The sequence below is a fragment of the Apteryx rowi genome, unplaced genomic scaffold, assembly GCF_003343035.1.
Source record: "Apteryx rowi isolate R43461 unplaced genomic scaffold, aptRow1 scaffold_334, whole genome shotgun sequence".
Lineage (NCBI taxonomy): Eukaryota > Metazoa > Chordata > Aves > Apterygiformes > Apterygidae > Apteryx > Apteryx rowi.
The window spans coordinates 868,893-893,227 of record NW_020449797.1 but is presented as its reverse complement, the minus strand read 5'-3'; the positions used below and the strand labels follow the sequence as shown (position 1 = coordinate 893,227).

The 24,335-nt window shown below is 36.0% G+C and overlaps 1 protein-coding gene across 5 annotated transcripts in view; it reads right to left on the bottom strand.

Annotated features, from left to right (window-relative positions):
• Window positions 1-208: 208 nt before the first annotated feature.
• Window positions 209-24,335, bottom strand: part of FIG4 (FIG4 phosphoinositide 5-phosphatase) — an 80,034-nt gene continuing 55,907 nt past the window's right edge. For 4 of the 5 annotated variants that reach the window (XM_026072015.1, XM_026072014.1, XM_026072019.1 and 1 more), the window contains 3 exons: window positions 22,569-22,651; window positions 18,093-18,182; window positions 209-500 (listed from right to left, as the gene is read on the bottom strand). In XM_026072015.1, the coding sequence (XP_025927800.1) occupies window positions 323-500; window positions 18,093-18,182; window positions 22,569-22,651 (351 nt within the window). In that variant the 3' untranslated portion in view covers window positions 209-322. Of the gene's footprint in view, window positions 501-3,755; window positions 8,631-18,092; window positions 18,183-22,568; window positions 22,652-24,335 lie in introns of those variants that run through there. The other variant, XM_026072016.1, reaches the window with a different exon arrangement.

Sequence of the window (24,335 nt, the reverse complement as noted above, 5' to 3'; positions counted from 1 at the left end):
ACATAACAATATAAGAAATTAAAACCTAACCACTCTATTTCTTTTGCCTTAAGTTGCTGCATACTTTCCAGTGATGGTAGCTACTCCGATTATTCACTTAGTCTCTTAAGATACACTTTTTCTTTCAGCTGAAAAGCAGATATTACATCACTTTTTTCCTGTAAAGCATAATAATGTAAATATATAATGTTTAAAGCATAATAAATAAGAAATGTTAGATAATAAATTTATTATCTCAAAATAACAAAATTAAATTTCCTTTCTAATGTTATTTTTATGACCTATCAGTACATTACACTTGGCAGCAGAATCCAGCTGGAATTTACATATATCTGTTTCGAATGTACTCTCTGTACATAAGGAAGTCATCTTTTCCCAGTGGTTGCATGTTTCCTCTTCCAGCCTGAATGTGAGCATGAAATATTTCAATTGATTTCCTATCAACTCTTGGAGGCTGGACTTCATAAATGTTGTCTTGTGAAAAGGATGAGATGGGTACTCTGGAAAACAAACAAAACAAAACAAAACCCCCCACTGAATATTTGGATCATTAGGTAAAAATTTTCCAGAGAGAAAGAAGTTTTTTTTTTTCCTTTAAAGATACATGAGAGCCAATGAAAAGGTAACTTGCCACTCAATAATTCATTTACCTAGATTGTTATCATGACTGCTGACCTGGTAAGACTCAGCTTTCCAAGTAGAGTAGTTAGGTAAGATGCCACTAATCACATTACGGACTACTTTCTGCACTTTCCTTACTCTGTCCTCATTTCTTCATTCTCAGATCTGCTACAGTCAGTAAGCACCTAAGCTGAAACTAATCTGTGCCAAACATTATAGCAGATAACCAGAAACCTTAATTGCATTATCCATGTAGTCAGTAGCAATTATAATAAGCAAGTGATTATACTCTGAACCCATATACAGAAAGGATTTATCAGATAAGAATTTTCCATCTAATTACTAGGAAATAGACAACTATTATTACTAGCAATAGCACTTTGTCCGCTGGGACAGCTGATATTTTATAAAAATATTTGTTAAATAGCTTAGTACAATGAACTTCTATCTTTGATTCCTAATACATAAACCTACTCCTGTCTTATGAGAAATAAATGTAGTTTGAAAGTTTACACAGACCTTTTTTAAGCACTATTGTGAATCAAACTCACTCATGGAGAACTGTGCCCATGCCTGGGTTCCCCAGAACAAGTTCCCCAGAACAAGACAGACAACGGCATATGTGAATGAGCCCAGCGAAGGACACCAGGATGATCAGAGAGCTGGAGCACGACAGATGAGGAGAGGCTGAGCTGGGTTTGTCCAGCCTGGAGAGAAGCTCACAGTGGCCTTATTGCTGCCTACAGCTGCCTAATGGGAGGGCACAGGACTCTTCCTGGAGGTGCACAGTGACAAGACAAATTGCAAAAGGGACTGCAAAATACACCAAGGGACATTCTGATTAGATAAAAGGAAACTTTTCTTTCACCGTGAGGGTGGTCAAGCACTGGAAGGGGTTGCCCAGAAAGGCTGTGGAATCTCTGTCCTTGGGGAAATTCAGAACTCACATGGACACGGCCCTGAGAAAACTGCTCTGATGTGGCCCTGCTTTGAGCAGGGGGTCAGATCAGATGACCTCCGGGGATCCTGTCCAATTTATATTACTTTACGGTTCTAAAACAAACTCTTCAGTAATAATATGTTCTCAACAATTGACTGCAAGGTAGCAACAGAACTATTTATACCCAATATATAATAAATAAATAAACACTAAAAGTATCTGTGTAGTAAATCATTTTCATTTTAAAGCACCTTTGCTATTAGGAAAGCAGTATCCATAAATATACTATGTACATTTCCCAGCAATACTTTAGTAATTAATTTACAAAATACTTCGAGTTGAATAGTGCAGATATTTTAACTATGAGATAGCAGATTGGTTTGGATTCTGCAACAGGACATACCGTGTTTAATGTATTGCTGTCTAAAGATAACCAATGCATTAACTTTTCCTTCTGTAAATACTATTTGATTTATAGAAAATCAAAATCTGAAATGAGGGAAAACTATCTGATAGAACTATGAGTTATCTAGAACAATAGATGCAATCCTCCTATAAATGCTAAACGGGAGAAAAATATTTCTTGATTATGAAAAAAATTGACATATATGTTTTCAAGAATTGTCTAAATCATCAGCTTCATATATTTTTAGTTCATATTCAGCTGAGAAAGCTGATTTACTTTCTAGATATCTATTAAAATACTGCTGCTTTAATTGTGTTTCATGTGACAGTCCTTTCATTTGTTATTATGGGCCTTGGCTGCTCATAATTCTTAGAATGGGAGAAATGGCAAATAGTCATTCTCTGTTTGCCTTCTCCCCATCTCTACCATACACCCAAATGTATTTAGTCTCTCCTCATACACTTGCTATTTTCTGATCAACCTTGCCACCCATTTATGTAGTTTTCCTAGGTCTACTTCAACCTTTTCAATAATGCAATGACCAAAATTGCATTTAATACCTGACATTTTCTTTTTTTACTACCTTTTCCATTTGTCATCTATTATTTTAGTTACTGAAGACAGATTTTCTGAATATTTTACACTACTTAATAGCATATTGAGATAGCAGCCAGAGGCTGAAAAAAGGTCAGAATAGTATTGTTAAATATTGTATTGGTGTATATATATATTTTTGGACTCAAAACATTTCAACTAAGAAATTACAGCAGCAACTTCCTGTCAAAGATCACTGTTCCCCAAAGCAGACATTGACCAGCACAAATGTAATACAGATTCATCTGTATTAGCATCATTGCAATATCCCACAGAAACCACAGTCATGATTCAGTGTCTGGATGCTTCTCAAGAGACAAGTTATCTGTGTGTTTTAAAAGGCAAAAAACATACCAGCCAGCGAGCTTCAGGGGTCTCATACCAGCTTTACACTCTCAGTATGGTTACAGTATAAAAGTTTGAACTGTCTATCCTCTTAAAAAATTAAGAAAATATTTAGCAGCCCTTAGCAGAAAATAACAAAAGCATTTAGAAACCTGAATTTCTGTTCTTGGGAAAAAATCAGTTCTAACTTCAGACATCAACTTCTTTGAAGAAAAAATCTCCTTATTTAGATTTTCAGTAAATAGTTTGTTTTTCCGAAAGCATTTAACCTGCAATAAGCAAGCACGGTCTCATGCTGGGGTACCTCTTAATAGCTTTACAAATTATGTTTTCAACTCCTGTTGCAGGCATATTCTACAGAAGACAAACTCTAGCTGTTAAGAGTAGGTCGACGGTCCCTATGGTCATTGTGGTTAAATAACTGGAACACAAACGATGGCAGAGCCCTTCTATAAACGAAATATAGTAATGGTCATCTAGTAACATTATGACCATGCACTAATGTTTGAGACCATTTCCAAACCAGGACCTCTACTAAAACTGCCCAAAACTTGCTCCCTTATTTTATAGCCTTTTATTAAAATATAATGACAGATTTTGGATGTTTCATAACATGATGGTTTATTAATGCTATAAAACTATTGCAACATGTCATGTAATGTAGTATGCCTAATATTCCACTACTATTGGAATATGGTTTATATAATAAAAAGGTTTCCATATTAAAAGTAATATTTTTCAATTTCACCTTGAAATTTATATTTTTCCGCATTATCTCTCAAGAAATTCAGATAAATTATCATAAATTACTTTTCCTTTTAGTAGAATATAGGTATACTATTTTATTTGAGACAGGTTTTTTAAAAAAATATAGACATAAGCAAAATACCTAACTAGAAAGTGTGCAAATCAGCTAAGCAAGCAGATGCACACAATTCAGTAATTCAAAAAAATTTAGTAATACAAGTCAATTCAATCAATTTATTATGATAATATTTTACAAGGTCTATTTACAAAAAAATCCAGTGATTCCCACGAAACCTTCTGAAAGAGTTGTTAAAGAACAAGTCTCAGGACATCACCAAGCAAATACAAGACAGTCAACACTATTCAACTTTTATACAGTAATAGCAATCATTTGATTTTGAGACATGAAAAATGACAACTATCTCTGGGTTTAAATTCAATCAAAACTGACAATGTCAGATGAAAGGATATTAAAATACAGATTTGACTCGCTCTTTCAAATTTCCATCACATATATTTTAAGTCTGTGTTAAAAAGATGGAAAAATTAATTTCTGGCAAGCGTTTAGTCCATATCAAAATATTTTTCCTTGATACTAAAAGGAAAGAAGATTTAATTGTTTGTACTTTGTAAGAAAGCAAAAGTCAAAGGTCAACTATTTTGTCTTGAATTGTTATGACATCATGGTCTAACTTTGTTGGTATTTTTTGCAACTTTAGCAGAAATAATATCACTTATTTGACATATAGTATGAAGGGATAGAGTCACAGAAAAAAACCCTCAAAACCTTTTATTTTAAACAAGGCTTAGAGTACTTCAACAGAAATGTCTTTTCAACTGCTTTTAACTATGACCTCCCCCAAAACAAACAAATAATTTATCTTATGGTCCCATCTTACAAATTATAATTACCTAGCAGTGTAAAACAGCTATACAAAAAACCTACAATTGCATAATTTCATATAATAATGCAAAATATATTTTTATGACTTGTATAAATAATGGAAACTGAGGACAGAAATTGGACTTGCGAAAAGTTTATGTACACATAAGCCAYAGTACTTCCTGATTTTAGTGAGTTTTAAATGAGTACATTGCAAATTTGGAATAAATAAATATACTGTAAATGTTTCTCTCCTGGGATTTTGCTGAATGCATGTATTATGTTTACTTGTTATAATTACAGTTTCCTAATAAAATACCACATTTAATTGAAATGCCAGCCTTCCCATCATCCTCTTACTGCTGCTTCCAAACAACTACATCAAAGCTGCAGTAGAAACTGCACTGAAAACTATCCTATCGAAGTCCTAGCGCACGAGGAAGCACGGCCCGAAGAAGGGACGCTGTGCCCAACTGTCTCTCTTCCGTCAGATGAGACACCCAAGCGCTCCTTCCAGGACCTCTGCTAGGGAACAGGGAAGAAGTCATGCAAAGCAGTCATTCCTCAGACTTGGGCTCCAAGGAAGAAAAGTGAGGTGTGAAAAATGACACCTCTAATTCTTCTTCCTTGTTATTCTTATTGGTTCTACACGTGAAGTGGTTTGTGGTAGGGAAACATTAGCCAATTCAGTTCCAGCCTGGACTACTCTTTCCAAAGCAAATCAATATGCTAGCCCAAACTTCCACTGAAGCAAAGCCTGGAAACATGGTTATTCCAGACTACAACCAGCCAATTTTCAGCAATATGCCAATACATTTCTTTGACTTACATTGGAGTTTAATAGTTGTGTGGGATGGTTGCAATTTGGAGGTATCTTTTTCTAAACTTTGCAAGGAAAGTTTAGATTGGATTTAATAAGAGAGAGACTGTAAACTGCCTTAGGGTATAATATGACTACTTTTCTCCCACTACGTTTGTTTAGTATAGAGGTCCCCAAACTTTTAGCGGTCTTGTGAAAAGACTTGGTGAATCCAACCCTTCATCTCCTCGCCACCACCACCACTTGTCRTCTTCAGCTCCTCTTCATCAGTCCTCTCCCCAATAATCTCTGGGATTTCTGCTATCATCTCTTGTCTTCTTCCAAGGCTGGAACTACAGCCACAGCTTCTTTGCTCCCTTTCTAACTATACAGCTGCCGCTGCCAGCTCCATGGTCTTAATGACACTGCTGCTGGCTACAGAAATGGCAGTGCTGAAACTGAGCCAGGCCGGCATCTCTTCTAAGAGACACTCAACAGCTCTAGGCAAAGATTTGCATTTCTTTTGGATCTTGAAGATGGTAGAGACACACTAAGTTTGCAAGTGCCGGTCCAGCAGAGCTCAGAAAGGCTACTACAGCATGCATGGTGTTTTAATGTGAAACAGTAATTGCCTACCCTTTGTAATTTAATCACTAAACTCTGACCAGTGTAATCATCTATTCGTTAGGAACTTTAAACTGCAAAGTTGTTCGGATAATCCCATTAAATGCTGAAATGTTTGTTTAGTTAGATTTTACATATGCTGTAGCTGGAATAAAAATTTCATGTGAATGGGGTAAAAAAAAAATTGAACATAAACAATAGCAAACCATTGCTGCCATTATAAGTCTTAAAATTATTCTTTAAATCACTCTAAATTATGAAGCAATAAAAAGTGTTAAAAACATAAATTCTGAGAAGCAATGTCTCTTACAGGAGGAATTTGAATGCATATTTCTTCAACAGCTGATCATGTGAGCTCCTAAGTAGATAAAATTCTGACCCAAATTTTGAATACTGCAATTCAGTTCTGTTCATTTATGTTCATTACAGCTGAGAAAGCAATCTAAATTCTATTTTAACTCTTAGAATAGTAGAGACAGAGTAAGTGCTCAGCTTTTAAGAGGTGAAGAAGGAAAAGTGAATTAGTAATTGCTGGTATTATGCCTTGTAATTTCTGAAAAACACAGGCACTGCTTATTACTAAAATCTATGGTATGTAGCTATTAGTGTTGAATGGTAGTATTTTTCACAAGTTCCTCTAAAAAACCCACAATTTATTTGAATTCATGATGTCTGAATTTTCAGAGCAACTAGTTTATAAATCTTGCTATGCTGCATTTCATTTCTGATACATATCACATTAGTTTCTCTAAGGCAGAAAGAATCTATGTAGGGGTAGATCTGCTGTAGGTCTTAGGGCAAAAGATGTTATTCCAAAAGATGTTATGTTAGAGAGCCACCAAACTTAAACACAAACAATATTCTCAGTAAATTTAAGACAAGACCACCATAATTCCATACTTTTACTTTGTTTCAGAACTTGTATAAAAATAAATAGCTCATCTATGCAATGAAAACTGTTTTCAGGTTAAATAACATGAAAAAATATCACATATCTTAAATTTTCAACTATTCCAAAGCAAATCTGACAGACTTCAAAATCAAAATAAGTTTTGCAGCACTGACAAGATACAGTTATGTCTAATGTTCTACTGAGCAACAAATATAGAGTCAATATTCTCCAGGTGTTTTATAAATGTTCTAGGAGGCTCGGACACAGTGCACATCACTACAAACAATACAGGAAATAACAGACATAACTGACTTTGGAGGAGATAATTTTTAAAATCACTGGTCATCTGCAGAGTTTGGTTTCATGCTTAAAATCAAGTTCTATCATACTAGTATATAGAATTTGCTAGGTGACATCATACAAACATGTGGTCCCCTCTAGAATCATTAGAGAAATTGTTTGCTTTAGATCAAAAAAGTACTGCTACAGAGTTAGGTTAAAAGTGAAGTCTTACTGCTTAGAATATATTATTTTTTCTTATTTTAAATTGTATTACAGTTCCTATTTAGGCTTCTTAATCTTAGAATTCTGTGGTGCAACAGTGGAATGTAAACTAATACTAAAAATGTAAGATAGTTATCTACCTGTGATTAGCATAATGTTTATTTCTTAATAAACATTAAATAAACATTTCTTAAACAAAAAACTCTATTGAAATGAGTTGAAACTGTTTTGAGGAGTCCCCTCTGATTGGATTTCACCAAATCAAGATTTTATTTTATTTTTTGTTAGTAAACTGTATAAATAATATTGTGGAAATTCCATCATACTCAACCTCTTCTATTTTTTTTTTTCCAAACAGAGATAGTTTCTTCTCACTATCACTAACATGTTTTTCTAGTTCATTATAAAACATTAAGGCAGGTGTCTTCAGAACTGGTACCAAAAATCAGTCAACTAAATTTATATCTGGATGTTTAAAAAGTAGATTACTTTTCAAAGCACGCACAGCTCCTGCACACACTTACTTACCTGGTTTAAAGCATTCAAGCAGAAACTATAGCAGTGGTATTTGACACTAGCACACTGAACTAATGCACCCAATGTCACTAACACCAAAAGAAGTCACTTACTCAAATGTAGCTGGCCTGTTTAGTCCACTAGCAAGTGAACAATTATTTAATAAAAAAAAAAGAAAACAAAACCACTGCACTAATTTGATGTCTTACCTATTTTTTGACTTGTTTCTAAAGACATGACATTTCCCAAGTGCTAATGAGCCAACAGCCATCTCTCTTAGACAGGCTGGAAACTGGATGGCAGAACGTATTTCATTTTGAGCATTTAATAACTAAATCTCAATTTTCCACCTACTTGCTTCAATATGCTAAAAATATATTGAAAGAACAGCATGTTCATGCATACCAATTTTGATTAATAACTCAGTATTAAGCACTAAACCTTTGTACAGTGCTTGTATTATCCAGTCATTTAAAATCATTTCTCTAACACTATTTATGTAAAAATCTAATATATTCAATAAGTTTAGTATCTTAGAATAGCATCGTGAAGGAGAGCATGTTATTTGAATTTGCTATTACATCTCTCTATCTCAGGGATATCTGTAGCTCTACAGCCTCTAAATGAAAACTACATTGACAGGAATGCAAACAGTACGTTCTGAAGAACAGCACCCTTGCCATGCAAAATCCAGTTGTTTTCATCCCACTTCTGAAGAGGCTTGATGGTGTCATGGTTTTACCAGGAAAGACACAGTCTCTACCGTAAAAGAAAATACAGTTATAATCTTCAGTTACAACAAAGATAATCCATACTTTGAAGAAGTGCATGGTGATGTGCTTAGCTCTCAGAAGTACGGCCATCACCAGAAAGCCACCACAGTTGTTTCAACACTAATTCCCCTCAAATCTCCAAAGGATAGCTCAAAAGGCAGGCAAAATGCACTCTAGTGCCTTGTTTGAATCCTAAGCAAACATATCTGACCTACAAATCTCTGACAAATCAAGTTTGTTTATTTTTTCCCACAAATGGTATCCCCTTAAATTACTTGTTCTGCTCTTGAAAGAGCCTTCAGCAGAATTTTCCTTACTTAGACACTAATTCCTATATACAAAGTTTCTGTCATGTTCAGTGGGAGTGGAGAGGACTGAAAAACAGGAAATCTTCTCTGTCAAAAAATATATACTACTGCAACTTGTTTCTTGCAGAACAGACTGGCAGCAAAACCTGGACAGCATCCAGGTCCCAGAACAGTCACTTGAAACTCCAACAACATATATAATTTAAAGACTTACAGAAAGAAGAGACTATCTTTACATAGGTATACATCTAAATGAGAATTATACAATCCAAATTAGAAGCAGCTTCTCTACACTGCAGATAGAAGGAACTTGAGAGAAGGTCAGAACACCTGATACAGAAAGGTGATCTCTGAGGAAAGATAAACCTTTTAAGCAGGGATGATTTATGCTGCCACAGGCTAATCTAAGATTTAATGATCGAACGCAAAGGGACTGAACCTGGGGGTAGGACAAGACAAGACAAAACAAAACAAAATACCAAAAGAACTCTAAAAAAGGAGAGGAGACTATTCTGTTTCTTTTTAGAAAGGAAGAGCTTACATTCATATAGGATTCTTCATATAGGATTTCTTGAGTAAGACAGTTCTCCTAAATTAAGTTTATGTGAAAATAACCTGATTCATATCCAGAGACTGCAAACAAATGGACGATGAACGCAAATTATGTCTCTCAGAGACAACAGGGAAGGTTTCAAGAAGGGTCCTTGGAATTTTCATCTAACATTTTGATCATTAAAAAGCCAAGAAGCCAATGGGCTAAGATGGTAAAAACTTTCTGGTTTTGCTAGAGACTGTTAATACTACAAAAATCCCCCAAACAATGAATCCTTAATACAGAATGCAGAAATAACTAGATTTACTGTCAGATTTAACAGGGATTTGTTATTTGTTATTGTCAATTTTTATTCAGAAGTCAGTATGGATATGGAGGAAATAAGGAGGACCCAGACTTCAAGTGTGAGCATTCTAGTATTTAAATGTGATACTCATTTTTTTTTCTTTTTTAAAATCTGAAATGGACATGAATAAATGAAAGTGATGATCTAAACAATCAGTACGAGGCGGATAAATGCTAACAGTTTTGTTATTAAAATAACATTCAGAATCTCAGCTGACAGCTCTACCACAAATGCTAGGCACGTGAGCTCTCTAACCAGGAAAGCTCAGAGCTCAATATTGACAGAACAGATGAATGAGAAGAAGATAATTATTCCTACATTTAAGTGTGGATCTGAATCACAAGGAGTTTAAACAATTTACCCAAGGTCCCTGAAAGACTCATGGTCCTCTCCTAGATTTGTCATAAGTGAAGTTATACTAGACGACTGAGCCGATCTAAGAAATTGTTACCACCCACACCAGGAAGTGCTGCTGCCTTTGCTTCTTCTATGCTGGCCATGATGCTAATTGGGGCCTTCACTGGTCTAATTCATCTCACCAATTTATCAGAAAACTATTTGCTCTTTTTGCTGAGCTAGTTGGCTGCAGAGTGACCAGCTGAACTAACTTATGGAGCAGTATAATGAGCCAAAGCTTGCACAAGTAAATGGAAAAATACATGAGAAGGAAGGAGAGAAAGAGCAGGACCTCCCCCTTTTGGTGGCAACGAGCTGTTAGAACTGGATCAGTTGTCTTGTTAACTTCTCCCATCATCCACACACAGTGACTGAACCATAAGATCAAACCATTTCATCTGCCAAACTTCACTAAAGAGCATTTTTACAAATCACCACAATGTGGACCTACTTATTTCATTCATTCCCAAGCCAGCTCTTTTCTGAAGAGTCCTACAACTCAGATCATACTACTGCTTTTCTCCAGACCTTTCCTAGTAGTATTATTTTTGAGATGTGTGACTAAAAATGAACACAAAGCCCCAAATCACAAAATGTTGCTTTTTATTTTGCTCTTAATTCCTGATACTCTTTTGTCTTTTTTTCAGCCAACATGAAGTAACCAGTACTTTCAGGGAAAGTGCCCACAATGACTTTAAAATCCCTTCCCCAGAATATAAAATTAAGTTACTCTCAATAATAGTCAGCTTAGTCAAGACATTTTGTAGAAGACAGGCATGTTTACAGTGCTGGAGCATTCAGAATCACAATGAAGGGTGAACTTTCATTATTAGACCAGAAAACAAAAACTAGGTAATTTATAAACAGCCTCATCAGTAAATTTCAAGAGAATTCTCACAGGCAATAAATGCCGGAGAATCAGAGAAGCACTTTGTTTAAAATACTGAGAGTGAAAAAGAGGAAAGATGCAAGGTAAGTGAGAAAGACTAACCCATAAAGCTATTTTTAGAATACCAGAATAGTAGATATATGTGAGTCAAGGGAACACTGAATGGAAATTAAAGTTGTCATAACACATTTATAAGAAAAATGTTGGATTGGTTACCCCAAAGTGGTTACCCTTATCTCTAGTCTTAGTCAAAAGCTAGTAGTGAGCTACATATATTTTATCTAGAGGTATCCAGAGGTTTACAGAATCACAGAATCGCTGAGGTTGGAAGGGACCTCTGGAGATCATCTAGTCCAACCCCCCTGCTCAAGCAGGGTCACCTAGAGCACATTGCACAGGATTGCATCCAGGCGCGTTTTGAATATCTCCAGAGAAGGAGACTCCACCACCTCTCGGGGCAACCTGTTCCAGTGCTCTGTCACCCTCACAGTGAAAAAGTATTTCCTCATGTTCAGATGGAAGTGTCTGTGTTTCAGTTTGTGCCCGTTGCCTCGTGTCCTGTTGCTGGGCACCACTGAAAAGAGTCTGGCCCCACCCTCTCGACACCCTCCCTTCAGATACTTGTACACGTTGATAAGATCTCCTCTCAGCCTTCTCTTCTCCAGGCTGAACAGGCCCAGCTCTCTCAGTCTTTCCTCATAAGAGAGATGCTCCAGTCCCCTAATCATCTGTGTAGCCCTTCACTGGACTTGCTCCAGTAGTGCCACATSCCTCTTGTACTGGGGAGCCCAGAACTGGACGCAGTACTCCAGATGTGGCCTCACCAGGGCTGAGGAGAGGGGGAGAATCACCTCCCTCCACCTGCTGGCAACACTCTTCCTGATGCAGCCCAGGATACCATTGGCCTTCTTGGCCACAAGGGCACATTGCTGCCTCATGCTTAACTTGGTGTCCACCAGCACTCCCAGGTCCTTCTCCGCAGAGCTGCTTTCCAGCAGGTCARTCCCCAACCTGTACTGGTGCAGGGGGTTATCCCTCCCCAGGTGCAGGACCCTGCACTTGCCTTTGTTGAACTTCATGAGGTTCCTCTCCACCCACCTCTCCAGCCTGTCCAAGTCTCTCTGAATGGCAGCACAGCCCTCTGGCGTATCAGCCACTCCTCCCAGTTTTGTATCTTTGGCAAACTTGCTSAGGGTGCACTCTGTCCCTTCATCCAGGTCATTGATGAAGATGAAGAAGTTGAACAAGACTGGACCCAGTACTGACCCCTGGGGGACACTGCTAGCTACAGGCCTCCAACTAGACTCTGCGCCGCTGATCACAACTCTCTGAGCTCTGCCATTCAGCCAGTTCTCAATCCACCTCACTGTCCACTCATCCAGCCCACACTTCCTGAGCTTCCCTATGAGGATGCTATGGGAGACAGTGTCAAAAGCCTTGCTGAAGTCTAGGTAGACAACATCCACTGCTCTCCCCTCATCTACCCAGCCAGTCATTCCATCATAGAAGGCTATCAGGTTGGTTAGGCATGATTTCCCCTTGGTGAAGCCATGCTGACTACTCCTGATCACCTTCTTTTCCTCCACATGCTTGGAGATGGCCTCCAGGATGAGCTGCTCCATCACTTTTCCAGGGATGCAGGTGAGGCTGACTGGCCTGTAGTTCCCTGGTTCCTCCTTCTTGCCCTTTTTGAAGACTGGGGTGACGTTGGCTTTCTTCCAGTCCTCAGGCACCTCTCCTGTCCTCCATGACCTTTCAAAGATGATGGAGAGTGGCTTAGCAATAATGTCCGCCAGCTCCCTCAGCACTCGTGGGTGCATCMCATCAGGGCCCATGGATTTGTGGGTGTCAAGTTTGCTTAAATGATCTCTAACCCACTCCTCCTCCACCAAGGGAATCAGATCAAATCTGTTTCTTAATATACAGCTGTTACTGAATATGAGATCCAGTGCAAAGACATTTCCAAGTAAAATGAATCCAAATAAACAAACAAGAAAGAATTTCATCCCTCATAGACTCAAAGAGTTTTTAATTAAGCAGGGAAGTAATGTAGATGATTCCTAATTTAACAAAGATATTTACATCTCCAAGGAATTGAAGCAATGCTAATTTTAATTAAGAGGCACAGCTACCCTATTTCCTGGACAAGGAAGAAACAGAATGAGTTGTGGATAAAAAACGGAATCTGTTCACACCCCTCTGGGAGACTTCAAAGGGGCGGCTAAGGATAAAATCCTTCCTCAAGCCCAGATGCTGTTCTGACAAAGGGATGCTTAYCAAGAAGGTTCTCTTAATGAAGTGCAGAATATGTATTTAAAAAAAAAAAGTCATGAAACCCTGACTGCTGCCTTGTCGGGCGAGGAAAGCAACTTTGGTAAGGCACCTCTGACTTAAGCTTAGCATAAACAAATGACAGAATATAAACATTTTTTTCACCTATATCTTTCATGAATATTGGTAACAGTTTTTTATTTTGTGAAAGTTTCTACTGAAATTTATGAAACTAAGAATGTTTTTCTGACATGAAGCAAGATATTGGGGTGCATACTTGAGGCAGAGAGCATGCAAAAAAGCAGGGTTGTAAAACTATCGGCGTGCTTGAGACTCCAAGCTAACTTGTAGTTTCCAAAATCACTTATCAACTTTTTATGAACACTCCTCCATTTGCTGATTCCACAGCAGTGTCAAGAGACCATGTAGGTATTTAGCATAGATTTATTGTAAAAACTAAATATATGTATCATTCTACAGATCCTTTATTCATTTACTCCTTCTGCCTTTTAACGTAAGAACTCCCCTCCCCACCTTAATAACTCCTAGGATTTGAATACACAGGAAGATGACAAGACCAATGATAACCTCTTCTTTAGCGCAATTATAAAGGAGTGATAACATCATGTTTACTCACCAAAATGAATTTTTATCTAACCCTCCAAGAAACAGACCTGATACTAACAAATTCATACAGAACTACTGAATGAACAAGAGGATTGCTCTAAACTGAGGTAACATCTTTCAAAAGTAACTAGGGTTGTAAAATATTTCATTAAAATTACAAAATGCACTGCTTGATTTTTACTTCTGTAAAGTAAGTGTTAAGTTTTGAAGTGGTAGTATCAGATTTAAAGTACTCAAGTAAAACATTTCATAAATTAACAAAAATGGAGAATACAGGGTGTTTCGTTGCTCACTGAAATTTTCTTCATTTTGTGTATCTTGGTGAGAAAATAATGTATCTAATGCGCATACACACAGAAACAAACACAGAAAAAAAGCCCATATTCTTTTTATATGTAGTTAGCTGCTACTCAGTTTCCGTGATGTCTGATCAATAATACTCGGGTGACAAGCAGAATCTAGGTGGTCTTCATTTAAAAAAAAATTACACATTTAACATCAAGGGAACTTTGACAACATGGACTAAATAATATACACCTGAATGCAGGGTAAGTTTTTCAAAGACTTGAGAAGATCTTGATTTTGTGGAAAAGACTGAGGACAAGACAGGCCTGGACCGTACTGCAAATACCACTAAAGTGCCCTCCTGCTCGAGCTTCATCAGTGCCCTGCACAACAGAATGGGAGGGCAGATATATATATATATAGATGAGCTAAAGCTAGTCCCTGTTCAAGTGCTCATTTTTTTCTTCTAATCTCTACTTAATTTCTAAACTTAAGGCAGGAGATTCTTTCTTCAGTACTTCTACAATATATGGCAGAATGGTGTTCTAGTTCATAAATATGCTCAGAAGGTGTTTGCATGAGCACTAGCTTGCCTCGTAATAGTATATATAAAATCTATTCTACCAGTATTCACATAAAACAGATGCCTTAAGTGAGATGAAAATAAGAAATACTTCTTTTTGTATTGGCTTTATGTAATTGATGCAAATGGCCACATGGCTGAATGGCCTGAGGTTTTTTTAAGATCTAAAAAGAACATAAAAAAAGATTTTCTTGATAACAATGGAATGACTTGTATTATAAAATTAACTGTGCATAAGAATTTTATGTAAGGCTAAATTTTATCTCACTGTTGATGGGAAATCAGATTCTACTATGAAAAGCATAGGTTTTTAATAGCATTTGTATCCAAAAGGAACTCTGTTGGAGAATGAAACTTGCCACATTTTTTTTGTTTTGAAATACATCAAAATAATGCAAGTTACCATAATTCTTCAACTTCCCAAACTACTCCGAAAGAAACAAGAAAATCTATAGTCCAACATGTGAGATGCATCTCCGCTGCAGTTACTGAAAAYTCTCTCTCTCTCTCAAGCTAATCTTGAGTTTAATATGCTCTTGCCATTTTATCTCTTAAAAGGTTAGTATTCTCCAAGGAAATTCTTGATTCAAAGCAGCAATTCAAACATCAGTACACAGAAAGGAAGTTTCTTTGTTCCAGAAGTGAACAACATGCCTTTAAAGAACGGCTACATTTATGACTTTTCTCAAAAGAACAATCTGTCACTGTTCGAACAGTATTAAAAAGTTTTTTAAAAATTGCAGAACAATAGATGGAGAAAAATTTTAAGCTGTATAAAGGTATACTTTAAAGACTACTGACAAAAAAACCTACTGACTATAAAGCACTGCTTCCTCTGAGACGTACACAGAAGAACATGTTTGTTAGGACTGGCAGAGAAAGACAATCTGTACGATTTCAAGAGGAGGAGTGACAAAAGGCACAGATCTGTGTGCTCTGTGACTTTTACACTTCTACTATTCAGAAATGCATGGAAATTACACCTGGGAAAGGAGAAAGAAGAATGCTCTGATTCTGCCCAAAAGCCACCAAAACCGTGCATACAGACTCTCTTTAACATGTTCATTTTGAGCACCATAACATGGAGAGTATTTCACTCTATGTTAAAGGGGCAAAAAAAGGAATGATTGCTATCTCTGACACTGTCAAAAACATGCTAGGAGATTTTGCAATTACAAAAAAAATTCCATCATCTTTGTTAATAGCAAAAGTGTTCCTATTACTATAAAGTCAGTTCTTAATAATGAATTCTCTTCAAAACTAGAAAATATTCAAAGTTGTTCCTTCATGTATAAAAATGTAATTTTACAGTTTGCCAACTTAATTTGTTAACACTCATCAGATAAATTTCATTACAAAACTACAGGCACATTCATCTACAAAACATATGCTTATTAATGCTGAACAGTGCACAGTGGTATCATCATTTTAAACAAACATAATACCAACTAACTAAGCACTGATACTGGGTAGCATTGTGTATATCACAATACTAAATCTGTTTTGTGTTATCCTGCTCCCCGAGGCCCACTGAGACACCCCCAGTCTAGATCCCTACTTGTGAGACTGCTGTCTTCACGGTTTCCCCACTTCTTCAGCACAGAGGGAAGAGCCTAGAGGCAGTTCAGGCAATAAAGCTGAGGCTTCTGTAATTCAGTGGATCGCAGGGATGGTCTGCAGTTCTAAGGAGTGCCTCTGCTGTTGGGTAAGAGATCCTGTACCCAGAGCTAAAAGCAAACTAGTCCTGGTGAAACTAAGCTGCCTACAGCATAGGGATATGTCAACTGGGAAGTTAGAAGTTGATCATCCAAATGCCAAAGACCTGCTTTCATAATACCCTGATATTTGGATAATATCATGATCCTTTTTTGATCTTAGTATCACAAATTCAAATGATCAAATGCAATGATTCAAATGATCTGACCATTCTTGCACAATGATAATCAAACCATTATCACAAACATTTAAATTCCTTAGTTCAGCATAGATTATTAACTGGTGCGCCTATTATGACTTCAAGGTTTAAGTTATTTTTCATGTTAATGGACAGTTATTCTATTTGTAAGTTATTCCATATGGCAGATATCCCTGAATAGCAATCCTCCTCCCATCCTACCCTGACTGTCTGGCTTTGTTGAAGATGACCCCCATATTAATCTTTTGGGATTAAGGTATCCAAGGAGTGTTTCACACACAAGAAGCGTCTAGAGCTTGATTTTCTCTTGCAACTTACCATCACCTATTTACCTCTTTGAAACAGTTCATGAAGATGCAAAATTTATCTATTGTGACAAATGCAGTGTTTAGGGGGAAAAAAATGCCTCACCAGCTCAAAGTATCACTGACAAATGCATAGAACCATTATTAAAACAGACAACCAAAAAAACCAAGGTGATACTTTTGAGGAAAATGCAGAGGATTTTAACTGTTGAAACAATGTCTATGCAAGATTCAAGATGCTCTTTTCTTTAGTTAAAGCACACTGCCAACTGGTTTAAGGTAGCATAGGTCCTCTGACTCCAGTAACAAAGACGGGCATCAAGTACACAAAACAAAGCAGGAATCTGTTCCCTCTTTACCCTATTCTCCTGAAACCTGGCCAATCAGAAAAGTAAGAAATAAAAATCTTCCATTTGACTTCTCAAGACTCCTCAAGGGTCTGTTAAAATAAATGCAGAGCATGTGTAGCTTTCTCAGACAAATAAATTTAGATAACTTCACACTAAATGGAAGACCGAATTGCAATTTTGAATGCTTTTATGAAGAATACCTAAGTCAACCAATCTCTTTCAAACTCTCTCTTTCAAAAGCAATCACAGCAATAAGAAAGTGCCTTTTAAATTCAGTAGCTTCAATACTTTGAATTGTGATAATTTTAACTTCATAATTACTTGAATACAAAAATCTTGGTACTACAAAAACTAAAAAAGCCCACAACCCCCAAAACTAAAAAAAATGCACTTTGAAAATTACAAGTTGTTTCAACACAGGGAGAAGTGGGAACCCAGTTCTTCATCCTATGCATTGAATCTCTTTATGCCATAAAAGCAACAGAAGTAAAAGTAACAGAACAGACGTATGACTCTTATGAACAATTTAACATCAAATTTACCCAATGATTTTTCAGGTTTAATGAAAAAAGTTAAAAAAAAAAAAAGTTAAAGGGAGAGGAAAAAAAAAGAATACTTACAGATTTATTACCCTATCCAGTTGGTGTTTTGAGCAAAATTGTTGGCTGCTCTTGTCTTGTTTATGTTGACTCTGTCCCAGCTGGACAAACCTGCGAAGAGCAGAAGATAGAAGAATAAATCAAAGAAAGTAAGAGAACTACCTGCAAAAACTTCAGCAAAAATGACAAAAAATGAGTCATTAAGTCATGATATGTAAACTCTTGATCATGATCTACCTCTCTGGTAAACAAGAGTTTTTTAAAACTTTATGGTGGGTGCATGTGAGAACTCCACAGCTTCTTTTAGCTTGAAAAAGATTTGCCTATCAAGTGGCGTAACATAGCATTTCACCAGATAGAAACGGGACCATCATTAGCAGAGAACAACTGGTATAAACCTCTGCTCCTATAAAATAGGCAGCCTACTACAGCTGGCTTCCTGAAAAAGGAATTCCTATGTCTTTTCCAAAGAAATCAGTCTGTCAGGCAACCTATGGGAAAAGTCAACACAGTAGATGGAAAGTCATTCAAGTTTCATATTTAAGTCAATTCTCAGCCAAATTCTATCTATTTTATCCAGCTGAAATGCTGTCAGTGCAGCTCACTTATTTACAAGCACAGTCCTTTGGGGGATTTATCCCTGTCTCCAAATGCTTGCTGGAAGACACTGAAGATGGAAAATACTGTTTTTTCTCTTGGCAATGAATTGGAGGGAAATAAAAATAAGAGTTAATTGCTAATCTTATTCACTCATTTATATATATATTTTACACACTTCAACTTAGTTTTATTCTCCAACACATCTGTGCTATTAAAAACAGAAGTAATTAAATGTTAGTTGTGATTTTAATTCTTTAATTTTCTGAGGTTGACTTTGTGTTTAAATATTCAGCTTCCATTTAGCTTAAAAATAGTCCTATTAGTCTATTTTTGAAATATTTACTTCATTTTAATAGGGGACAATTAACAGTGCAAAAGCAACCACACACAAGAGTGTACAGCATACAATGGAATAATACATTCATAAACAACTTATTGCAGCTTTTTTTCCCCTCTCTACTCAGGTTTTATATTGTACATATGAAAGCATCAGAAACAAATTAGCTCCAAGTTTAACTAGACAGCATAAGTGACATTACTTTAGATGTTGACAGAATAAACACTAATGCTTCTAAATAACAGAATTATCAGTGGGAATAAAGAAAATTACTAAGGATCTTCTAGTACAGGGGTCTGCTATTGAAACAAGCTTAAAAAACAAATAAAAGCTAACTAATGGTGAATTATGTTTGGGTTGAATGTAAGTATTTTCATTAACTGCTTCAAGTTATTCAACATTCTGACACAAACAAAGCTTAAATTAACACAAGTTACCAGACATTAGTAAGTGCCATACATAGCTGCAGGATACATTTGCAAACTATTCCAATTTTGATGTGAACTAACACAAATCATCTCAGCCCTAAGTGAAAATGGGCTGAACAGATTCAAATTACTTTTCATTTGCATATATAGTTACTATAGATCAGTTAACATAAAGTAACTTATTAACCTGAGGTCCTTTATATCTGCAAGTCCTCAGAGAGCAAATCCTGATGCTAATAAAAAAAATATACAACATGTCAAACAACATCAAGTCAAGATGTATCTTATGTCTCCATTTCCTTTATTACAACAATAGAAAAAGACTTGAAAGTGAGAACTGAAATCATACTGTGAAATAAATTGCTGCTATTCTCAAATGATGTACACTGTAATAATGGATCTCAGTAAAATCTATACTTTCCATACAAATCCATAAATAGCCCTATGTTTGGTTAGCTAAAAGAAGTAAGGAATTGCCAATTTATAATTATTATATTTTTAAAATCTGTATTGCTTGAAGGAAACAAAATAAATGCAAGATTTTTGACTTGAAAAAGATATGACTACGGAGCTTCAAAGCCCCCATGGACTTTACTATAATAATAGACTGAATGTCAGTCCAGCCTGAAAAATGCTAAAATGGGAAATAACTCCAATCCTGGATATTATCACAGAGTTGCTCATCAGCACTCAGCGACTTGTGGTGGACACCAGCTAGCAGTGGGCCATTTCTGGAACAGCAATAACTATCACATATGCCAAAGGGAAATGGTCAAATCAACATCTGTTTTTGAACTGTCTCGAGTGGTAAAAATAAAGAACATAGGTGAAGTTAAAAACTTCAGCAGAGATAATGAGAAAAAGCCTCTTCAACCTTGCTCAAGTGTAATAGCTTCAAATGACTCAGCATGTAGGAAATAGCTAGAAATGGGAATTTCAAAGAACTAAAGAAGCCAGAAGTAGCTATCCCTAAATAAATAAGTTAATAGAAAAATGCTTTTAAATAAAAAGAAAACTACTATTTTTTTCTTAAAATGCCTGAAAAGGATTGATGGACTAAGTCATCACATATCATCACATGAAAAGAGATCACAGTGAATTAAAACTTCCTTCACAAATTGAAGATGGTGGTTCACATATAACAAGGTAATTACTATTACACATTAGAAAACACATGCCACAAGTATTCATTCCAACATATATACACAGTGGTTTTTGAGAAGACGTGTAGTTTTCTTGCATACTTTTCTTTTACTCCATTAATTCTACAGTCTAAGCACGTTTGAAACATTGGTTGACTAAGCCAACATAACTGGTTTGCACTGCAGGTGTCCTGCATAAGCAGTTCCTCTCTTGGCAACAGCATTACAGACCATTCTGAAGTAAGAGGGTCTTCAATTTGGATCTAAATTTCTCTGACTGATCTCCCATACTGAATTCCCATTATTCTGACTAGTTTCCAAAGAAAAAGGTTGTGATTCAGGAAGGGATCTGCTTCACCAGGGAGCTGAATGAGTAACTTTCAGATCAGTTCCAGTTTTAGTTCAGCTGTGACTGCAGTGATTCTAGTTCAGTTTTGGTTTGGGTTAATAAAATTTCAAAAGGTTCAAATTCATTTCCAGCTTAAGTTAAAAGAAAAAACAAAACAGTTTGGCCTCAGTGTTATTCTATGATATTTAGGACAGTACTTGAGAACAACAGCTTAAGTACACACCTTTTTTAATAATGGCATCATATAGCCAGTGCTCTATATGGGGTTACAGCAATTCAGAAACAATGTTTTTACCACAATGGGAGTCACTAACTTTTGGGGGGGAAACATACCATCAATTTGCTGTTTGCTCCTGGGGAGATGGCAGTTCATGGTTCCTGCAGGAGTGGTGGTGACTGTCTTGGACAGGGTAAGAGTCCAAGTTACCCTGGTGTAAAAGCAGCAGTTTTTGTGTCTGCTAGAACTTCGTTGGAGCTGGGGAGGTGATACCTTGATGTTTGCCCACCAACTCTTACCTCTAACTGTTCACAATAAGCCAGCAGCTCCCAGCTGCAGAGGAGAGAGTATGTGCTGGGCAGAACGTTGCCTCACTTTGTAGTAGCTTACTGCAAACTGAACGGTAACTTGCTGAACCAGCTAAAGAGCTGTATTTTGCCTTGCACAATGCAACATCTTACTCTCATTTACTGAAGTATGGTTTGAGTTCTTGAAACCATTTACTAAAAACAAGTGGCAGTATGATGCTGTTTAAAATAAAGAAATGCTGGAACAGCACATTATTACACACCTTACACTAAGTTCACACACACATTTGTAAATATAGCCACCACCTATATTTCTTATTTCATGGAGCTCTGATAATGGCAAGGGCCAAACTGACTTCTGCCCTCTCCTTACAGCACAAATATTTCTGTCACATAAACATCCATGCTGCTACAATGCGAGTTCCTCATTTACTCCAGTCATTTTCTCAACTTTTCTGCTTGGAACCTGTATCAGATTTACTAACTGTCTCAGATTTCCCTATGAAACACACAATTCTATATTTCAAGCTCAAAAGGTCAAGACATTTCAAGAAAAAGGTTGAGTATTAATCAGAAAAGTAATTTTCCTGGAATATTGAAAGTCACACAAGTATTTAAATTTTAATAAGATGTAACAGTTAACACATACCTCTATGCGTAAGACATTAAGAAAAAACTTAAGTTCTTTTTAATATGCTTGTTTTAATAAAAGAGGCTACGTCACTTATGACCAATTTAAGTTAGTGTAATTCAACTTTTGAACAAATGTGAACAATCACGAACTACATGCTTTAGAGCCATGGAGTCACTATTAATTTGGAACTTGCTTATTAATTCCTAGGAATATATTACGTGACGTATTTCTGATGAAGCATCTTTCATTTCATTTAAGTTCCAGATTTTGCATTTGGAGACATCTGCATAACTTCCACTGAACTCAGAGTTGAAAGAGATCTGAAAAGAGTTTGATTTTAAAAAACAGAACAGTAAGAGTCCTCCAAATCTCTCTAAAATATAGAATTTAGATAAGTCTTTGTCAAAGGCAGCACTTCTGACAAGCTGTTTTTAACTAGTTTCAATTATCTTTTACTGATTACCACTGGGAATTTATCTCACCTTGTGTATATTGTGAGATCATCTTCCGAAGGAACATCTGAAAGATTAACTCCATACACGTCTTTTGTAGATTGGACTACATTCTGGAACATAAGAACAAAGATTCAGACTGAGGATACTGTAACAACATCCAAACTAAAGTTCACTTGAAAGAACAGAATTATTTCTAAATCTGAAAATAACTACAATAAAGAGCAGGCAAAACCAAACAAGCTTCTCACATACTTAGTAATCTTTGCAAACTAAGCTTATGCCTATCTTTTTTAATAAAAATGGTTTACTAGAAATATTCAAGATATTTGTTCAACAAGAAAGGAAAGGATTCTTGAAAGATATATCAGATAAAACAATACATACTGAGAATAAATAATAGTTTTAGGGTACATTATGATGTATGTATTAAATTCTGTCTGTGTTTAAATTTAATAAATGAAAAAATCATGTTTGTTCACAATATGCTCCCACATTTACTTTCAAGTTTCCTGCTGTCAGTTGTGAAATAACTAAAAATTTCACGTTGAAGACAACTATTTCCATTTTATATGTTACACAATCATGCCAGTCAACTATAACAAGAAGGTAACGCACATGCATACATTCCTAACCACGTCTAAAGGTTCAGTGTTAAATGAGGAAATTACTGACAAGACACATGTAATTGCAAGGAAACCAACTACAAAAATAGGTGGCTTGCTTTCAGTTCAAAAAGATCCACAGTCAAAGAAGATCCAAGGAAAGATATGATCTAACATGAAGTACAGTAGCATTTTGTTACTTTAAACTTCTAGGAGATATGAATAGGTAAGAACGAGCTGTTTTCTTCTCCTAACTCTACAAGGAGTGCTGTTTTAAAGAGAATACCAAAATTCAAATCCATGACCAAACATCCAATTATTCTGGAATAACATATTTAATCAAGGCCTAAAAACATAAGCTTCTAGTATTATTTGAGCACTATATACACAAGCCATTTTCACAAGTGTGAAAACACCAAAGTGCAGACTGACACTGGTCAGGGTGTTAGTAAGCTATCAGTTTAGCTAATAGAGACAGATAGTGGAATATTTGTAAGCTTATGCTTTTAAGTGTATTTTTCAGTAAAGTAAGATACTTTATTTGTTTAAGGAAGTTAAGAAAAAATTCATCTTATATATGTCTATGATTTACCAGTTCTAGAAAAAAGACATTTCTTTAATCAACTAGAAAAAATATCATTCTTTTCAGTCACAGTTGTTTTGGTTCTTGTTATACTACTCAGTTCAGCCACCAAGTTTTCAAACCCTCCATTACTGGTTCTCTTTTTAAACTTTTTAACTGCATGTGTAGACACAACTAATAACTGATACTGCCAGAAGATTAATTCTAAAACCTTTCTTGAAAAGCCTGTATTTGATGCTCTGCTTAACGTAGTAATGGAAAAACAACTTTGCAGGCTCAAAACATAATGCATCCACAACAGGCTTTGTACTTTTGAAGAGAAGAAAAATATTTACAATGGCAGACACAGATACTAATGAAAACCCAAGTCAATTGCTAACATAGCAACTCAGCCTGAGCAGGTAGTCCTTTTCAGCAGTGCAATTTTAATAAGCAATGAGAAATTAATAATGCAAATTATAACCAAAATTTGATGTAAGAAAAGGTGATTATTAATAAAGTGTAAAATACTTCTTCATGTGCATCAGCAAAAGAATTAAAATAGCTCACCCAATTGTAAGCCAATAAAACTCTATACTGTCTCAAATCGTATTTTGCATTTACACACAC